The sequence below is a fragment of the Passer domesticus genome, chromosome 9, assembly GCF_036417665.1.
Source record: "Passer domesticus isolate bPasDom1 chromosome 9, bPasDom1.hap1, whole genome shotgun sequence".
Taxonomy (NCBI): Eukaryota; Metazoa; Chordata; class Aves; order Passeriformes; family Passeridae; genus Passer; species Passer domesticus.
Genome location: NC_087482.1, coordinates 39,927,409 through 39,946,264, shown reverse-complemented (window position 1 = coordinate 39,946,264; position 18,856 = coordinate 39,927,409). Strand labels below are relative to the sequence as shown.

The 18,856-nt window shown below is 45.2% G+C and overlaps 1 protein-coding gene and 1 long non-coding RNA gene across 3 annotated transcripts in view; one reads left to right on the top strand and one right to left on the bottom strand.

Annotated features, from left to right (window-relative positions):
- Positions 1-10,311, top strand: part of ADAMTS9 (ADAM metallopeptidase with thrombospondin type 1 motif 9) — a 79,230-nt gene extending 68,919 nt beyond the window's left edge. Inside the window, exons 33-40 of one of the 2 annotated variants that reach the window (XM_064432930.1) lie at positions 1,228-1,360; positions 1,614-1,708; positions 1,862-1,956; positions 2,051-2,184; positions 3,746-3,837; positions 5,263-5,367; positions 7,360-7,454; positions 7,739-10,311. In XM_064432930.1, the coding sequence (XP_064289000.1) occupies positions 1,228-1,360; positions 1,614-1,708; positions 1,862-1,956; positions 2,051-2,184; positions 3,746-3,837; positions 5,263-5,367; positions 7,360-7,449 (744 nt within the window). In that variant the 3' untranslated portion in view covers positions 7,450-7,454; positions 7,739-10,311. Of the gene's footprint in view, positions 1-1,227; positions 1,361-1,613; positions 1,709-1,861; positions 1,957-2,050; positions 2,185-3,745; positions 3,838-5,262; positions 5,368-7,359; positions 7,455-7,738 lie in introns of those variants that run through there. The other variant, XR_010368666.1, reaches the window with a different exon arrangement.
- Positions 9,381-17,913, bottom strand: LOC135308146 (uncharacterized). The gene is made up of 2 exons (XR_010368679.1): positions 16,186-17,913; positions 9,381-13,946 (listed from the first exon to the last, which is right to left on the bottom strand). It is a non-coding gene; the product is annotated as an uncharacterized LOC135308146 (long non-coding RNA).
- Positions 17,914-18,856: the final 943 nt, after the last annotated feature.

The following is an 18,856-nucleotide window of genomic DNA, read 5'->3' as shown; positions in this document are numbered from 1 at the left end:
GACATTCTTTGAAATGTGATGTTTCTCCCATAAACTTGATTTATTAACCCAGCTCAGGCATTTGTAGGAATTTGTCAAACCTTTACAAGGCGATGAGTGTCAGGCCAAGGAGTAGAAGTTGTCACGGTAACTGGCAAAGCCATTTGAAACCTAAGTTCCTCCTGCCCCATAGGAAGCTTCAGATCCTCCCTGTGAGTCAGCACAGAGGAGTTATAGCAAACAGCTTAGCCTCAATTAATTGATATTTTCCCTCAGAATTTAAGTGCAAAATACCCAACTCATTAATCCAACTTCACTGCAATGAGCACTCATTTCAGAGAGCAAGACCTTTCTCCTCACTTTGGGCTGCTGAATGTCCCAGTGACCACCAAGTGGCATGGCCCTTGTCAGCTGTGATTTTGAAAGGGATTTAATGTAAAATGTCATCACCTGTGATGGACAGAGAGAGTCCTACTCAGCGCTTCAGCTAAATTTTATGGAACTGGACTTAATAAAGAGTAAATGCCCAAAGCTGTGAATACCATGAGCCATTGAAGACCATCTTCTTCATGGTGTATTCCTTTAGAATAATAATTTCTAAATGGATGAGCAACTTCATTTTCTTTATAGCCTAACCTGGTAGCTGTGGAAAGAGCTGATTTTCATTTCTCAAGTACTCGAAAGAACAAGTTGTGGATGGAGGAGCAAGGTGCTCCCACCTCCCACAGCCCACACTCAGTAGCTGGATGCTCTGCTGCTTGGTACCTCCAGCAATTTGTTCAATGTCAGCCTTAGGATTGCCCTTAATCTGGGTGGTTTGAGGATGACCCAGTGTTTGCACAGATGTAGCCATTTTCCCAGCAGGTGAGGGGAGAGAAGATTTTAAGGCTCCATTTTTTTTTTTTTTTTTTGTGCAATTTGCATGGAAAACAACAATCTTCCTAATGTGAAAAATAAGCAATTTCACTTGAGCACATGGTTCTCTTTAACCAACTGCTTCATCCAGCAGAGTGTACAAACATTGAGCAAAGTATGGTAGTCTTGAAGTAATCAATGATAATAAGGAAGGGATTAATTACCGAAGGGACTACTCATTTGATTAAAATTAAGCCTGTGTTTGAACACTTCACAGGATTGGAGACTTTGCTGCTGTCTCTTGATACAAGGGAAACCATCTGTCTCTGTTCTTTCTTCTGGAGCCCATAAACCCTTGAGATAAACCAGGAATCTCTGTCTTGTGTCCCACAGTGCTCTGTCACCTGTGGAGTTGGGGTCATGCACCGCTCAGTGCAGTGTTTGACCAACGACGACCAGGTCAGCAGCTTGTGCCATGTGGACCTGAAACCTGAAGAGAGGAGGACATGTCACAATGTCCATGACTGTAAGTCTGCAGATTTACACCTTTTTTTGCCTTTCTCATGGCTTCAGCATCTTTTCCCCTCAAACTCCTAGAGATCTGCAGTATTTCCAAGCATTGGGAGCCATCCAAGTAAGCAGTAAGACACTTCAGGGAAAGCTGTTAAAAATAAAAAAAGATGTTTTGATGCTTTGGAAGCCTCAGAGTGTTCCAAAAGAAATTTTGAATTTTGATGTACAGTTGTTCAGTGACTACAAGTATTTCTGTTTTGTTGCAGGTGACTTACCAAGGAGTTGCAAAGATGTTAAAGATCTCAAAGGTGTCACTGAAGATGGTGAATATTTCCTGCAAGTCAAAGGAAAGACATTAAAGGTGCATTTCAGCAACAGAATGACAGTTAATGGGTTTTCTAAAGGTTCAAGGACCACCCTGCCCGTGGTCTTCACTTCCATTCTTGGATTTTCTGCCTTTGGTTGTCTCAGTGGTGCCTTTGCACATGACACAATTCTGGCTTCTCTCTCTCAGGTGTATTGTTCTGGGATGCAGACTGACAGCCCAAAGGAGTATGTGACCCTTGTAAACGGGGATGCAGAGAATTTTTCAGAGGTGTATGGATACAGGTAAGAAATCCTGTAATCGTGAACCTCACAGTGTTTTTGTTTTCCATGGCAATATTTCCTGGTCATGAGTAGAAAGGGTTTTCTTTTGATCTAGATTGCATAACCCGACCGAGTGTCCGTATAACGGGAGCAGACGAGAAGACTGCCAGTGTAGGAAAGATTACACAGCTGCTGGGTTTTCCACCTTCAGCAAAGTAAGGCTGGACCTGAACACTATGCAAATAATAAGTGAGTAAAAACAGGGCCTTGCCATTAAAAAAAAAATGTTTATTTTACACAAATATAGCTGTAACTACAAGCAAGCAGTAGTACTCTAGTGAGCAATATTCTTGAGAATTCCTGTTAAAAGTTGCTTTTAGACTTGGTCACCTGTTTGCTGCTTTGCACTGGGAGACTGCAATTTGAGTACATCAGAGATGCTTGTGTTGTTTCTCTGTAAAACAGGAAAATACTAAGGCAATTCCTGTTGTATCTGCTCTGCAGAATGAGTATTTGCATGCTCCCAGCAGCCCAGTGCATTTTGTGAAGGATTTTATTTTATTTTATTTTATTTTATTTTATTTTATTTTATTTTATTTTATTTTATTTTATTTATTTTATTTTATTTTGTCCCCTCTTTTCAGAATGGACTCAGACACAAAGCCTGAGCAGAGAGGACCTGCCCCACTCCCCTACCCCCTCCACTTTACTCAGAGAGGTGTCAGGAGATCCCAGTGCAGGGGTGGGGATGCTATTCCCAGTGGCCAGGGCAGAGAAGTCTCTCAGCAGAACCAGACCACAGGAAAATAACTTGTGTTGAGGGCTGGGGACGTGAATTTGCAATGGAGAAAGAGAATATAGCTGTGCAATAAGAGTAACACACTGTCTCTTTTGTCATTCCTGTGAGCTGGGAGCCCATCCCACCACCAGAGACCCTGTAGCATTCCATGGGGTTATGGTTTCAGTCCCCTGACTCCACTGCTATCAGTTTTCAGCAAGTGTTTTAAAAATACAACATATTGTTGGGAGTTCGTTCAGTAAATAGCTAAGTGGTTTTTTAGCAAATCAAAATCCTTCCCTGTAAAACGACTCCTTATCTGATAAGTGGGTTTTATCACTTAATTTCCAAGACCTCCCAGTCTATCAATCTGTAAAAAGCAACTAATAATCTGTAAAAGCTTCTAGGTAAAGATCTCAAAGGAACCACCCTCTGGGAATTTGATACCAGCTCCCTTTGAATTTCAAAAGGAGCTGGGCACCTACCTCTGTCAGGCAGGAGCTATCTCACATCCCCATCTAAATGAGTCTCAGTTACTTCAGATCCCTCCAGAGCAAAATACTCCAATTCCCTTTGAAAACCCGACCCCTGGGCTGGGGCAGCCAGGAGAGGAGAGATGTTGTTTGCTTTTGTTTAAAAGAGAGATTTAGAAGGTGCTGTAGCCTTTTTGAAAGTGGGGAATTTTTTGATAGCAAAATAAACTCCAAGTTAAGGGTTTGAGTTTTGTTGTTATTTATACCTTGTTCCTAAGTCACCAGCAGATTTAAACTGAGCTGTAAATATTGAGTGTAAGTGTCCTGTTAAATTCAGTGTTTATGTGGTGGGAATCACATGTGGGATGAATCAGGATATTTAATATTAAAAAAATATAGTAATCTTGATATCATGAAAATATAGAAGTCTTGACTTCCTACATTACTGTGGGAAGCCAGCTTTGGTGAATTTAAACATTAGCAAAGAGCATGTTTACATTGATTTTGTCTCTCTCCCTGCATCTTTCTTTCCATGTTATTCACCAACTCTTCTCCACAGCAACTGATTTACAGTTTGCACAGACACATGATGGACGACCTGTTCCTTATGCCACTGCTGGGGACTGCTACAGCGCTGCCAAATGCCCGCAGGTATTTGACAAGAGCATTTAACAGGAATTGGTGCCATTTGTTATGTTCAGGCCCTCTATTAATTACTGCTGACCGCAGCAGCCCAACTTCAGTGAGTGGCACGTTCTTATCTCAGCGATCTGAAACTTCTTCCTTTGTGAAGAGGGAGAAAGTGATGGAGAAAGTTCCCTTTGTGAATGGGAAGAAAGTAGTTTCTATTTTCCACGTTATCAGGCCATGGCTGCCTAAGAGACATTCCCTAAGGCCCCAGTAAAGGAGAAAAGGAAAAAGAAAGAGGCTGTGGGGGGAGAACTACGTTGAAGACAGGGGGATCAGTCCATGACTGGACTTGGTGGAAATGCTGGGCAGAGAGAGCAGCAGGGGGTAGATGCTTTTTGAAAGTCTGTAGGAGACAAATAACACTGTGTTAGGGATGGCTTGCTGCATGTTCCCAGCACACCTGCTTTTTGTGGGGCTGGGGATGGTAAGTGATCTGCTTGGATAGTCCAAGGTATTGGGTGGGCATTACTGGCAAAGGGCATGAACAGGGAGTCACAGCAGCACATGGCAGAGGGCAGACCTCTCCATCTCCCTCCCTCCCTGCCTTCAAAGCTGACACTTTCCTGCACAGCTCAGCAGCTTGGGGATTGACTCCTTACCTCAGGAATGCTCATAAATGTTAATATCCATCCACCTGACCCAGACAGTTTGCTCCTCACAGAAAATCAGCATTCCCAAGGCAGCAAGGAGCAAAGCTCACAGCCATCTGGTACTGCACGGCCGTGCTGGGCTGGGGGTCAGCCCGGGGATGTGTCCAAAGGATCCCTCCATGGGTCCAGAGATTGGCAGGACTGGAGTCTGCCATGGGGGTGAGGGGAGGGCTGGGGGGCTGAGCATTGGATGCTGGCATAGTCCTTAATTTTCCATCCATCTTTTTCATTTTGAGAAAGGGTGGAATTAAGTGTTTTAAAGAAATGGAAGAGTTTTTATTTCACTAGTCTGGGAAAAAAAAAAAAAAGTGGAAAATAAGGAAAACAAGGACAAGTGTGCCCTCTCCAGTTGAGGAGGGAGCAGTGAGAGCAGCTGCAGCACATCCCTGAAATTCCTTCCCATCAGCTGCTGGAGCAGTCAGGCTCTGCAGTTGGCCATGGGAAAGCCAACAATGCCCTCAGCCGGCAGAGATGCAGCAGTGCAAAACCGGGATAAAGCTGTGAAAACCTGGGGGAAAAGGCAGTTCAAAAGCAATCTGAACCCCCTCCTCTTCAGCCACCAAGGAGAAGAAATTCCTAATGTGAGCCATGCTGTGATTTGTACAATGATCATGGTGAGAGAATGGAAAACAAGGAAAACCCTGCTGTCAAGATCCGGTTAGAAAAGTGACACCGTGGCATGCTGGGAGTCTGGAGCATGGCATTTTGGGATAACCAGGCTCTTGTTGTTTTTTAGGGTCGCTTCAGCATAGACCTGTATGGGACAGGCCTGTCCCTAGTGGGAACAGCCAAGTGGCTCTCACAAGGGAATTACGCGGTGTCGGAAATTCAGAAATCCCCAGTAAGTTGTAACTTTAATTTTGGCTATACCTGCTCATCAGAAATTTCTAATTACCATATTGTCATTCATGGCAACATCTTCCAATAGAGACTAACAAAAAATGAACATCTGACATTAAAGTGCTGTATGTAATTGTAGTGGGGCGAGGCCCTCACGGGTTTAGCTTGATCAGAGTTATTGAAATTAATTAGTGAGCCTAATTAACTGTGAAGCTGAAAATGCCGAGTGCTGTGGGGCAGACATATCCTTAATCAGTTGCCTGAGGTGTCCAGCATGGAGTGTGCATCACAAGGCAGGGCAGCAGGACAGGGTCAGGGCTGCAGAGCAGAGCTGGCCCTGCAGGTAGGGTCTGCTGCCAGCCAAGTGCCCTGAGTAGGAGCTGTTCCCAACACATGGCTGATAAAGCATGGAGGATGTGGACCTTCCTGCTGGTCTGGTCTGGGTTTATCTCCTTGGGAAAGTCTCCAGTCACTGGAGCGTTGCAGAGGCACCATCCCCTGTCACTGCCTGGGGCTCTGCTGGCTGGAGCCTCAGGGTAAGCCAGGCAGCCCTTCACCATCAGTCACAGCCAAATTTGTACTTGTACTGCTTAATTTGCCTGCCTGTTAACACCTCCTGCAGTCACTGTGTGCCTTCACTCTGTTGCTTCTGTGTCATCTTCTGAAATGGTAGAAACCCAGGATTGTTTTTTTGGCTGTTATTTCATGTGAGTCATCCCAATTGCCCCTGTTAAAACTCTCCAAAGGAGGTCACCATCATTTAGCAAACAACAATTGGCAAAATATCCTTTCCTGTACTGTTTTCAGTCTCCCCCAGGGCTCTGGGGAGCATGAGTCTCCTCTGTGCTGGTCTCTTAGAGGAGAATTAATGCTACAGATCTGAGCACACTAGAGGTGGAAGAGGACCAGCCCTGTATGTCAGTTCCAGCAGGTTCTTATCTATCCTCCCCATTCTAAAAGGAGAGAAGTCAGCTTTGGGGTTGCAGAAAACATCATGGCTGGCAGAATTAAAACAAACTTTAAGGAACAGGGGTGCTCAAAAATCCTCCATCACCTGCTGGCATCTGTCAAGTGCTGTTCCAAGGGCGTAATTGCCTGCAGGAGCAGAAGAAAGAATGGTGTAGTGAGAAGAGATGATAGCAGCCTGCTGCAGTCACAGATCGATAATGTCAAGGGCAGGGTGGAGCTCGTTTAAAAATAAGTGCTTTGTGCAAGCTTGTTGTGTGCTTAAGTCCAATTTTCTGGTAATTGAGGGTTGAATTCCCCTCAAGGACTGTCTGTCCATTCTAATGACCAAGAGGAGAAAGACTCTGCAGAGGTGAGATAAGGAAGGCCAGATGGAGGTATTAATCTCCTGACCCAAGCCCAGATTGCACCCTGCTCGCTGGGCTCACCTGGAGACCAAGTCAACCTCAGGACCACTCCACACTTACCCTCCTGGCTGTGGGAAGGGGAGGAAGGTTGGCACCTCAGCAAGTGACATCTTCACCCTATCACTTTTCCCTCCTCTCTTGTCTCTGGAGGCACTCCAGGACTTTCCCTTCCAAGTGGATGTTTCCTGGCATTGCCTGCCAATACCCTTTCCATGCCCTTCCCATGCTCAGGCAGTGCTGAGCAGTTGTTACTGGCCCAGAGTGGTTTTGTTCCTGCATGAGCCAAGTTTTCTAGTCCTTCCTGTTATTCACTGTGGGGCAAACTGGAGAAAGCAGATATCCTTGAGATACCCTCCAAATGGCCTTCTCCTTGGGCAGCTTTCAATTTAATAAACCAAAACTACCCTTTCCTATTTATGTCCACCATCTGACCTGCTAGCACTAAAGAGAATTACATTTGTGAATATTTGAATACAGCAGTGATTTCATAGATTGATTTTGGCATCATTTGTTTTCTTATACACCCTGAGAACCATGGCTTGAGTAACCCAGATCTGGCCCTTCTACAGCATGGAATTCCTGAGCTCTTACTGAGCTGTTATTTCTGATTCTGCCTGCAGGATGGTACCAAAGTAGTGGGAAGATGTGGTGGTTACTGTGGGAAGTGCACTCCATCATCTGGAACAGGCCTCGACATTCAGGTGTTATAGCAGTGGTGAGTTCTCAGCTGCTTCTGCATGAAGGAAAATCTGCCCCAAAATGCCCTGAAGGAGCAAATCAGGCCATGCTTGCACAAAGACATGGAGTGCATTGGTGACAGCCACCCACGCTGCTCAGCATCCCAGTGGGATCCCCTGCTCCCCCAGTAACCCTTGTGGATTCAGCACTGTCACCTGGAAACACCTCCCCACCCTACTGGCACCCACCTTTGCTTTGCTCTAGTGACATGTTCCAGAGGCCAGGATGACTCTAAATGTGCACCTTTTCTGTGTTTTCCAGGTTCTCTGGGAGCAGCCAATGGAGATGAGAGATGGATGAAGGATAGTGATGCAATACCTCTGCCTTCCACTTTTATATCTGTGTATATGTGTATATAGATTGCATATTCCTAATGTACAGTATAATATTTATGTTTGGGATTATTTATTTTGATTTAATATTTTTGTACGTAAAATCATTATATTAAGGCTGCTTTTACTATTTTTATTTTTTATTGTTAAATCCTGCAGTCAAACCACTGCATTTTGCATACTCTACATTATATGTAGCATTATGACAAGTGATACTTAATTGTCACTGTATTCAGTTGTTTACTTTCAGTCAGTAATTTTCCTTCAGTTATGGGCTGCTTTGGCCCTCCACGGTGCTACACAATCTGCATAGGGGTATTTTTGGCATTTCAATCTGTCTTTATGCAAGGAAATTAGGCAAGATGTGCTTAAATTTTTATTTTTAGGGATTAGGCTGACAGCACTCAAGGAAAACATGACAATGAATACTGTGCTAGTTGCATTAGCAATCTTTATCTTTTAGGTATGTTTTGAATTTCACATGACCTCTGTGGCCAGTGCTGAAAGCCCTGGTTTGGTGCTAACATGATATTTATTAATGCTCTGTAGTTTCAGTTAATCCAGTGCCTTTATCATTGAAGAAGGGGATAAAGCAGAAAAATTGTCAGGCAATTCAAATCAATCAAGATCTACCCGAGGTTTAGGAAAATTCCTGCAGATGGATCTTCAGTTCAAGCCCCCTTATTTTAGGGTTCTGAAATGAACTCACTTTTTTTAAAAAACATATCTTTGTTTCCTAATTGCATGTGCCACTGTGCTTCCTGACTCCATCTGGAAGCGGGGTATTAACTCATCCCAGACAGGCTGATCAGGCCATATGTTTCCCTAGGCTGAGTTTTCAGAAGAGATGTAGTTTCTTACAGACTTCATTACAAAATCCTAGCATGAAGACAAAAGCATCCCTGTGGTGTTCCCTCCCCATGGGGCTGGTGAGGACTGTGGGGACAGCACACCCAGGGATGGGGACAGCACGCCCAGCCAAGGCACCCCTTCTCTTGGCCAGAGTACTCCCCTGCAGGCACTTGCAGCATTTCCCCAGCTTCCTACTCACTCCCAGACCATCTGCAAAGGGAGGCTTTGCTGCCTCCTTTCAGCAAGATCACTCTGTACCTACAGATGATTCTGCCCCCCCTTCAAAAGCAAGCTGCTTTACGCCTACTCCTGTGTTGCTTCGGATCTTCCTGGTGAGGCATCTGTGCTCCTTGCCTCTCCCCATTCCCATGTACAGCCAGACATTTGCTGTTGGCTTTTTTTTACTCCAACTGAGGAGCCATGTCCCTTAGGTGTGGTGGCTCCTGCCTGTACATAGCCCTCTGCCTGTGGCACACCACGCTTTCACAGAGCTTCCTAGCACCTGAACGGGGGTGATGTGACCAGGTTCCTTTGTTTGTAGTCTATGACTATGTCCCTTATCTCTTTCTCCACAGCTTTACTTAGTGATAGGAAGGTGCTGCCCTTTCACCTTTTATGTCGAGGCAGCCAGGAGCACAAAGTACAAGGAAAGGAAGCTTTTCAGCACAAAATTACCAGCAGTTTGGAAAACCAAAGAGGCTTATCTGCTACTCCAGATAACTCTTTCCATTTTGGATGCAAGCAGCTACCAAACACAACCTTGGGATCTTGTGTGAGTCTTTTACAGAGCTCCCCAAACGATGTGTAATCAGTGTGTTACAAAACAGTTGGATCAATGGTGATAAACGATCCAATCCCTGGATTCATAGCCTGTGTGTGCCAGGCTGTGTTCAGCCTGTGGAGTGAAACCTGTCAGCCTGACAATCAGGGATTGACACATTCCTGTCAGCTGGGAGACACCTCACAGGTGAGCAGGGCTGTGGTATAGCCTGGAGCTGGAGAACTGGTGAAGGAAAGAGGAAAAAGGGAAAGAGAAAGAGAAAAAAGGGAAAGGGGAAAGGAGTAATAATGGAATAGTGATTTTTCTAATGATAATTGCTTATGTATAAATTCTGTAGGGGAAAAAGGGAAAATTGCACTATGAACTTCAGAAAGAAATTGTGGTGCTTTACCACTATATGTGAAGTGAAATGAAGTGAATGGCTATTTATAAAAGAAATACTATTTTGACCTGGACAAATTCATTTCTACCATATAATTTCAAGGCAGCTAGCAGAACCTAAAAGAATACAAAATAAACTATAAGGGGAAAAAGTGACAGAGCACCGATCCTGACATTCCGTAATTGTCATCATTAAATAGAGCAGATTTTGAGGATCAGAGACAATAGACATTTCTTGTTCAGGAAAGAACTCTGGATTTTATATATCAATGCCATTATTTTTCTACAAACTGGGGTATTTTTTTGCAAGCACTTTCCTGTACAATCTTTCCTTTCTTTCTGCTTATGCTCAAAAGGAAATGAGAATACCTGTATGACATGTCTGTATGGTCTTGCTGCATTTGCCATCATATTTCAATACCTGTGTCCTACAATAGAGGCAAAATACTTTGTACACAAGGGAATAATACATTTAATGGTAAACATTCTTTTCCGTGCTGGTGTTTATTTCCAAGGTTTGGGTTTGAGTGTCCCATGCAAAAAGAATGAGGGATGAGAAGAATGTTGTTTATATGGAGCCCTGCCCCAAACCTGTGTTGGAGTCTGTGGACCAGGGACCACGTTGGAGAATGGCCATGACCACCCACTCATGTACTGATGGTTGGAGAGGCTGATGCTCCCAAATTTCTGCTCCAAGGTGCATAATCTACACAAGCACATCTCAGAGATGTCCCATGCATTGTTCACACGTGGCTGGTGACTGGCTGGTGCTGCCTTCAATGACCAGGGACATCCTTTGACATGGCATATAAGGGAGACAAGCAGTTCATTTTGCAAGTGTTTTTGAAGGAGGAGCTGGGATAATGGGCCTGGACCGTAAGCCTGGACCACACCATTTCTAGTGTTACGGAAAGAAATGTGCAAAAAAAAAATCAACTTTCATAAATTGGAAAAGACAGTATCAGATATACAAGAAAATTCAGGCAGGAGAAATTTGGTCTAAAAGGAAGCAAATGTAGGGATTGCCTCCCAGGATGACAATCAAGTGTTGAAGTGTAACCAGTGTTACATCATCACTGCCCCAGATACTGCAGGTAAGAGTGAAGTTGCAGTTTCTGTCTTCCCTTATATGTTCCTCATGGTTTGTCTCAGAAAATGCTGCAGATCTCTTAGTGCTGGCAGGTCCAGCCTTTTCCAGCTTCTATTTTTTCAAAGGAGAGAGGAAACACTGAAACACTGTCAAATGTAGAAAACAGAACATGCAGTGTTTCAAAAGCTCAATACTTATTTTAAATGACCAATCTCATAAAAATGTCTTTTCTATCATTTATCCTTAATAAATTATTACAAAGACTTTAAACGTGAGCTGCTGTGGAATTAATACACAGACCCTGAATCATAACCTTCCAGCCCTGTATAATGAAATGTCATTTTAGCACTTCCAGTTCTTAGGTTCTGTGTGCTCAGTGCTGGGGTTCTATCACAATTGCAGCACTCTTCAGTCTCTTTGTGCAGCTTCAGAGACAGAGGTGATTGCTTGATCACTTTTGGCCTTCTGCCCCGGTGAGGGGCACTTTTCTTCTACAGAAAATCAAACACATTTTGTTGAAGGCTGTTGGAAAGGCATGTCTCAAGGAATTAGTCCTAAATCGGGACATTTGATTCCTTTCCTCACAGCCACGCTTTGAAAATTGAAGAGAGCAGAGAAGCCTGTTCTGTTGAGTCTTTCCAACACAACTCCTCAAACAGATGATTGAGGGCTGACTCAGAAGAAAGCATTCTGTCAGGGGAAGAGCACTGAGGTGAGACAGCTCCCATTACCAGGCAAAGGCGCAGGAATTCAGCCCAACCCAGGCGTCATTAACAGCTGAAGTGGCTCAGCCCGTGCCTGAAGTTCTCCCATCGCTTGAACTCTTCAAATGGAGAACTCTTTCAACCAGGTCGTTGTCAGAGAAATGTTTCAGTTCATCCAGCAGTCACAGCCCTTGGTAATGGTGGTCACGTTGTGGGAGGGGATGAGCCCCTCTGCAGAACAGATTCCTGGAGGCAGCTCCGGCTTGCACTGAGCAGGAGGAGGAAGCTGATGACCGAAAGTGGTGCCTGTCAGTCTCACTCCAACATTTTCCAAGTATTTTCGCCTGTGAAGTGATCCAGGCAATTGGAATTGTAGCTTCCCAGAAGCAGATTTAGCTGACAAGTTTCTGACCTCTCTTTGCAAGAGCAAGATGAAGAATGCTAAGAAGTTATTTTCAGCCTTCACAGAAGAGTCTGAGTTTCCACTTCAAAATTGGCTTAATTTTCCAGCTATTTAATATTAGCAAATATAAGGCACAGATTTCAGGGAAAAAAAAAAAAAAGCATGGTATTTTGACCTAAACCAAATGTCTTTTATAGTATATTTCCTGGGGAGGTTTCTTTTGTTTTTTTGTTCCAACTGGAAACAAAAAAAAAAAAAAAAAAAAAAAAAAAAAAAAAAAAAAAAAAAAAAAAAAACAACCTGTGAAATTTTCCATAAAATTACTTCTGCCTCTCTCTAGTTACAAATATTATTTCTGAAGTGTTTGGAGGTGTGATCTGTTGACTGTAAATACAAAAAGATCTGATGAAGGTACCGTTTTAAGCAAGGGGAGGTAGAAATGCATTTCTCCTTTGTGACACTGATCCAGGTCCTTCGAGGCAGGATGTGAAATGCAGAGGCTGAGGCCATGCCCATCAATCCATTTCCACCAGGAAAACCTCAGTTCTGCTGGGAGCAGAATGGTTTCCACATTACATCTCCTCACAGGTTTTGGCACATGCCTGGCTCTAATGATCAGTCTGAGCCGCCAGCAACAAGATCAAGCTGCAGCTAATTAAACATGTGTTGGTAGTCAGTGTCTCCATTTCCGAAGAGACAGCATGAGGAGAAGAGCCAGAAGTCTGGAGTAATCTCTGAATACAAAACCCTTTGTATGTGGGGCAGAGGGTGCAGGGGGAGGCAGGGCTCTGATATTCTCTCTTAAAATCACTACTTGGCTCCATTCATATGCTTATAATTTCTTCATCCTTCTTTAGTCTGCGACTACATTTCAGATGAGCAATTAAATTAATCAGGTCTTTTCTGCATTGTCCTTTTCTAATCCATCCTCGCTGGCTTGCTGACCTTCCTCTTTGAAGCTATTCACAGCTCGCTGCCTGCCTTCCTCAGCCCCACACAGAAAGGAGCATTGACTGTGAAATGCTTTCCCTGCTCCTGGTAGCAGGGAGGTGGGAATGGCTCCCTGCAAACTCCCTGGCAAGAACAGACGTGTCCAGGTTAGTTGCTGTTACTGGCAAACTCAAGCAGCAGTAAATACAGGTGATGCCCCCCGGCAGGTGGGAGCGGGGCCGCCTGCAGCAGAGGATGCAGGCAGGTACCAGATGCTGCCAGAGGCTGGAGCTGTGGCCTCATGCATGGCTTGGGCTTCCCAGATAAAGTTTCTCAGCTTGGTCCCAGGTGTGAATAGCCTTTTGGAGCAGGATGTACCTGTGTAGTGGTGGGAGCATGCAGCTCTGCACTTCCCACTGAGGCTGATGCCTTGCCAGAGCTTAGAACAAGCAGGTACGCACTGGTGGCAGCCTTTCCCTGCTTCAGAAAACGCAGCACAGCTCAACTGGCAAACAACTGAGACCTAGAATTTCAAATAATGAGCTGCTGAAAGGAGATGTAGGGCAGCAGTGGCCATGGAGGTTTGTTTCAGAGCAGCACAGTGAGTCTGAGCCTTGTCTGTGGGAGCAGGAGGCAATGGCCTTTCTTCTTACCTGTGCTGGGGCTCAGCTGCTGAAACACTTTGCTGTCTGTCTCTCCTTTACTGTTCTCCTCCCAGAGTATCCCTGAGTATGCCATGTCTCCTCAAATCCACGTGTCTCAGGGGGACAGTCCCCCCAGGTCAGTGGCACAGGTGATCTAAGGAAACCCCAGCAGATCACTCAGCTGACTCTCACCTGAGCTGCTGCTCCATTCAGGTAGGGCAAACTGAGAGGTGATACCCTTCAGATCCACTTTTTAGAGATATTTCTAAATTCTGCTGACTGAATTGCTTGAAGTGGGGTGTCCTGAAGACATTTCAACAGCTCTTGTCAACACCGACAGCTTCATCCTGCTCTGTGTGGAAAAATGCAGTGGGTGTGCCTTGTGCTGGAGCAGAGCTCACCTGGAATAACCCTGGGAGCTGCCTGCCTGCCCCAGAGAGGCTGTTGCCCAAGATAACCTGAGTGTATCTTCCTCTTCAGCTTTCCTCCACGTTGTGCAAGTGGCATGTGAAGCTTTCCAGGTACGACTGGCATTCAGATTTCACTGCTGGCATTTTCTCATCTGATCATTCCCAATGGCTTGGGGCTTTCAAGAACTCAAATGTATGGCAGCATTTAACTTGGGAGAACCAGAAGCTTTTGACAGCTGGTGTGTCCTGGGCTGTCTGCCTTGGCTAAAGAACTGGTGGCTCCAGCAGGCAAAAATAGCACCAATATAAAACCTGATAATATTGGTGTCTAGAAAAGAAACAATTTCTGGCCTCTAAGGGCCACAGACAATTTTCTGATTTTTCCTTTGACCAGCTACCTAATTTCTCATGATCTGAGCTACCACCATCAGCCTAGGCTGTTCATAAGCAGGTTTCAACCCTGTAAAATGGTAAGTAAAATACTCTTTTATTTTTTTCCCAATCAAAAGAGACAATAAAACAGCCTTAAAAACATGAGTCAAAGGACCTTTCCACCTGCAGGGTGGCAAATGAATGATTAATGTGAGGGACTGCAGGACATCTGTGACACTTCCAGTGCTGTGGCAAGGGAAGGGCAGGATGGCTTCACTCCTGCCAGCTCACCTCCTGCCGTGCCTGCTGACACCTGCCTCTCTGCCAGTTACCCTAAATTGGTTTGTTTTCCCTTATCTTCATAAATGGTCCTGAAAAGTCAAAGGAGCATGGCAGAAGTGTGAATTTACAGCATAAAGCAAATAATTCTGCTGCACCAAAGACAGCTCCAGGGAGTGAGGGAGGATAGTAGAAAGTTATTTGTTGCTATAGCATTGGGATGTTGTGTGCAAATTGGCAGAGTCCCACCTGATTGCTTTGTTTAGCCTCAAACTGGGGACCATCTCCCACCCCCTTTGTCAGAGAGGTTGGGGGAGCTGTGCTGAGGGGTTCCTGAGCTTGACAGCAGAGAAATGCACACCTGGGAAAAGCTGAAGCATTTCATTTCAGAGAGCAAGAGCCTGAAGGATGAGGAGAGGGGCTGGAAAGGAGCAGGAGGGAGGGAAAGGGGCCTGTGAGACTCTGCCGTGCTGGCATCAGAGGCCAGGGTCCCTCCAGCACCCCAGCAATGCCCAGCCTGCCCAGTCTGAGAGGGGCAGGTCCCCTTGTCAGAGGGTTTTATGTATCCACTTGGCTCTGCATTTCATAGCAGGTGCTCCTCTCCACAGAGTGGGACTGGGCTCCAAGTTTTTATTGGTGTGGACTCCAACTCCCAAATGCTATTTACAGGGAAATTGAAGACCGCCTTCAAAATTAACAATAGATGGCTATAAATCTTACTCAGTTACCTAGCAACTAACACAATAAAATCCTAAGGTTAAAAGGAGAAGGGTTATTTGGAGATACCTTGGGGAGCACATAATGGCCCTTTGCATTCCTGGGTGGGAGGACACAAAAAAAATTCCTGGGATATTTACAAATGAGTATATTGATGAAAGAAAAAAGGTGCAATTACTCAGTACTGTTTTAATCAAAATACCTCAGAACAGAAAAATTTAACAAAAAAAGTAGTAGTCAAATGGCTGTGATAAAGAGCACTGAGAAAATGTATGATCTACAGAACTTGCAGAAGGGTTTGTTAAGTTGCTAAGCCCACTTTGTTACCATTTGTGACATTTGAAGTGTGTGTACTGCAAAGTATCCGTGTAATAAACGTTCAGAGTGAATCTGACCATTACGTGCCTGATGGAATATGCCCCAGAAAATCCTACGCAGTGCAAAAAAAATTTAAAACCGAAGTAACACAGCATGATTCATCCCGGCCTGGGTTCCTGTTATGCACAGCACAGATTGAAATTCCATATCCCCACCTCAAACTGGGGTTTATGCACAGCCTTTTCTGCCTGCAGTAATTTCAGATCTTGGAGCTGGAATGAGTGGAAACACTGGGAACTCCTGAAAGACCCTCATGGGGGCACATTTACCCAGGAAGAAGGAGGCTTGGTGGAGGAACGATGCAGCAAATTAGATGTGTAGTCCCCATCACACTCCTTCAGCAGCTGTGGCACTTAGAGGTATTTTTAAGCCCTCCTTTTGCTGTTTGAAAGGCTTCAGACAATAACTTCCTAATAACAGTCAGACATTTATTACCTTCAGGGTACTAGATGGAGACAGGATTCATGTTGAGCTGTAATTCACCTGCACAGGCTGCTGGCAGGAGGAACCACGAGGGGACTGACTCGGTTTGTAACAGCCAAATTCACCTTGACATCACAGAGGGGAGAAATGGATGGGTCCAGCATAAAGATGAGAGCTGCTTTCTGCCTTACTCCACTGCTTTCTGGTGGTGCTACCCCTGCCTTGGTGCTGGACTGTAAGAGGCACAGGGCTGTCAGAGCTGATGGAGGGATGCTGAGAGCTTCCTGCATGTGAGTATTTCGGAGGTGATTTCCTGACATGAGGCACAGTTTGCAGGATAGAAAAGCCAGGGGCACTTTCCTGGAAAGACTAGCAAATTTTCCTGGCTTCACACACAAAACTGTTTTGTCTGCCAGCTAAGTCCCATCCAGAATTGCTGGACCAGAGCTGGAGGCAGACTTTCCATGGTCTTTGGTGGCACAAGTTGTCCCCATATTTCCCATCCCCTGGTTGCAGCTACTGCTGTGGACCTGCAGCTCCTCTTCCCAGCTGGTAAGGACTGCCCACCGGGCTGGGACACAATCTGCTATTGCACATGCTGGTGTCCCACATGGGATGGAGGTCACCGGGAGAACAGAGCCCTAATGACAGCTCTGCCCTGCATCCCAGGCTGCTCTTCTGCACAGATCTATCCCATGCCAGTCCCCATTCCACCTACCTTGTGACCAAAAGCTAACACAGGAGCTGTATTTTACCTTTCCCTGAGCTCTTTGATTTTCATCATAATTATTTCTGTAGTATCAGGTACAACAGGGAGCAGGAAGCAAAGAGCATCCCTGTCATTTCCCTCCTCTTGGCCATCCACAACTTCAAAAGGGAAATGAGTCCAACTCACTGTGCATGAATGGAGCAAACTGGGTTTTAAACTGGTTTAGTCATGAGAAGGGCTGGAAGGAGAGTCATCCCTAGGCAGGTTTGATTGAAACAGAAATGGGAGGGGAAGATCACGTATAGAACAATTTAAGTGACAGCAGAAACAATAATTTGTCAGCCAAACTGTCTAGCATGTATTATACATGTGTGTCTGTTTCTGAGCCTATTTGACAGCAGTATCTGACACCCCCCACCTCCAAGCTGAGTCTGCCTCCACTCAGGAGGAAGATCTCCATGTCTATAAAAATAATAATGCAAAATCTCCTTTTGAAAGTAGCTCTCATGGTAGCACAGGTAGGGCTGGAGCTGTGTTGCTGTCCCCTGCCTACCCAGCCATGCCAGGATGGTGCATCATCCCCTCTGCACATGGTGAGAACAAGGGAGTGGGAGTTTATTTCCTGAGAGATCTTTACTCTTGGCAGCTTTTCTGGGGGAGGAAAGAGAAGAGGAGCATTCAGGCCAATGAGATAATGTATCCCCTCCCTTTCCCAAATGCATCCCAGAGATGATGTTCTGGCCTGGCTGTTTCCTTACAGAGATGGAGCATCTGAGCAACCCTAAAAGTGGACGGGGTCCTCCTGAATAGCCCTTCATTCACCCTGGATGTCTCAGACCAGAGAGAAACTGTTGTTCCCATGAGATATTTAGGTGACCAGGAGTCCCTAAGGACCTGATTTCACTGGGGTCTGTGCAACCTGAACATTTTTATGGCTGTGCATGGACCTGATTTCCCCAGATCCCTCTGCAGGCACAGCAGAGCAGAAGCAGTGAGCACCCCTCACCCCTCTTATCTGCATCCTCTGCACTCCCAGGCTGAGCCCTCATCTTCCCTCTTCTGAGCACACTGATGCAAGCCTTGATGCTCAGAGCCTCCCCTGCCTTTTGCCTGTGTCACCCCCTGTGCCTGCAGTATCTGCTGGCATGAGCCTGGAGGACACGAGCATGCAGGACAAGCTTCATGGACAGCTTGGGAGGAGACCAGCCAGCCTTGTTTTAAGTAGCAATTTAGGACTTGCATCTTCATCAGAAGACTGGAGCTGTGATTCAGTACAGCCACACCTCCAAGGAATTTATCCTCCAACTTTGACTTACATTTGCTGTTTTAAACTCATAGCAGATGTCCTCGCCAGCCCTGTTATTGAGGGCGCACAGCATCTCTTGCAACAGCAGAGCAATTAAAGAGGATTTGCAGGTCACCTTTAAAGCATTTCCCACAGCACGTTGAATCTTGTTATAAGTCCTGTATCCAATACTGCTTTTATTTCAGCAGTTTTAATTGGAGTTTTAAATATTCTGAACCTTATGCAAGACACCCAAAGTGCTGGAGATTTTCAGGCCCTCTCTTGCATGGCACCCACTCCTTGAAATCCCATTGTCCTTCTGCAGAGCTAACAGTAACTCAGCACCCTGATCATGTATTAGACACTGGATACAGGCTGTAGGTTGTGATTTTAATATGAGGTCAAACCCCAGTCTGCAACCAGTTGCCCACTGCTTGATGAAATGTAGACTTGGAGACATCGCCCCTTCCCTTGAGAGTTTATAATATATTCATGCACCACTGTGTGAGCTGGAAACTGGGAGAGAAACCAAGAAGGAAAATGATGAGGAAATTTAGCAGAAGGGAGCAATAGAGGGAAGCTTGGAGGGTTTTGGAAAGGTAAAAATAGCAACCACAGAAAAACAGAGCAGAGAGCATTCAATATTTTCTCAGTGCCATGAAGAAAGCCTATGGAAAAGGAAATTTTCT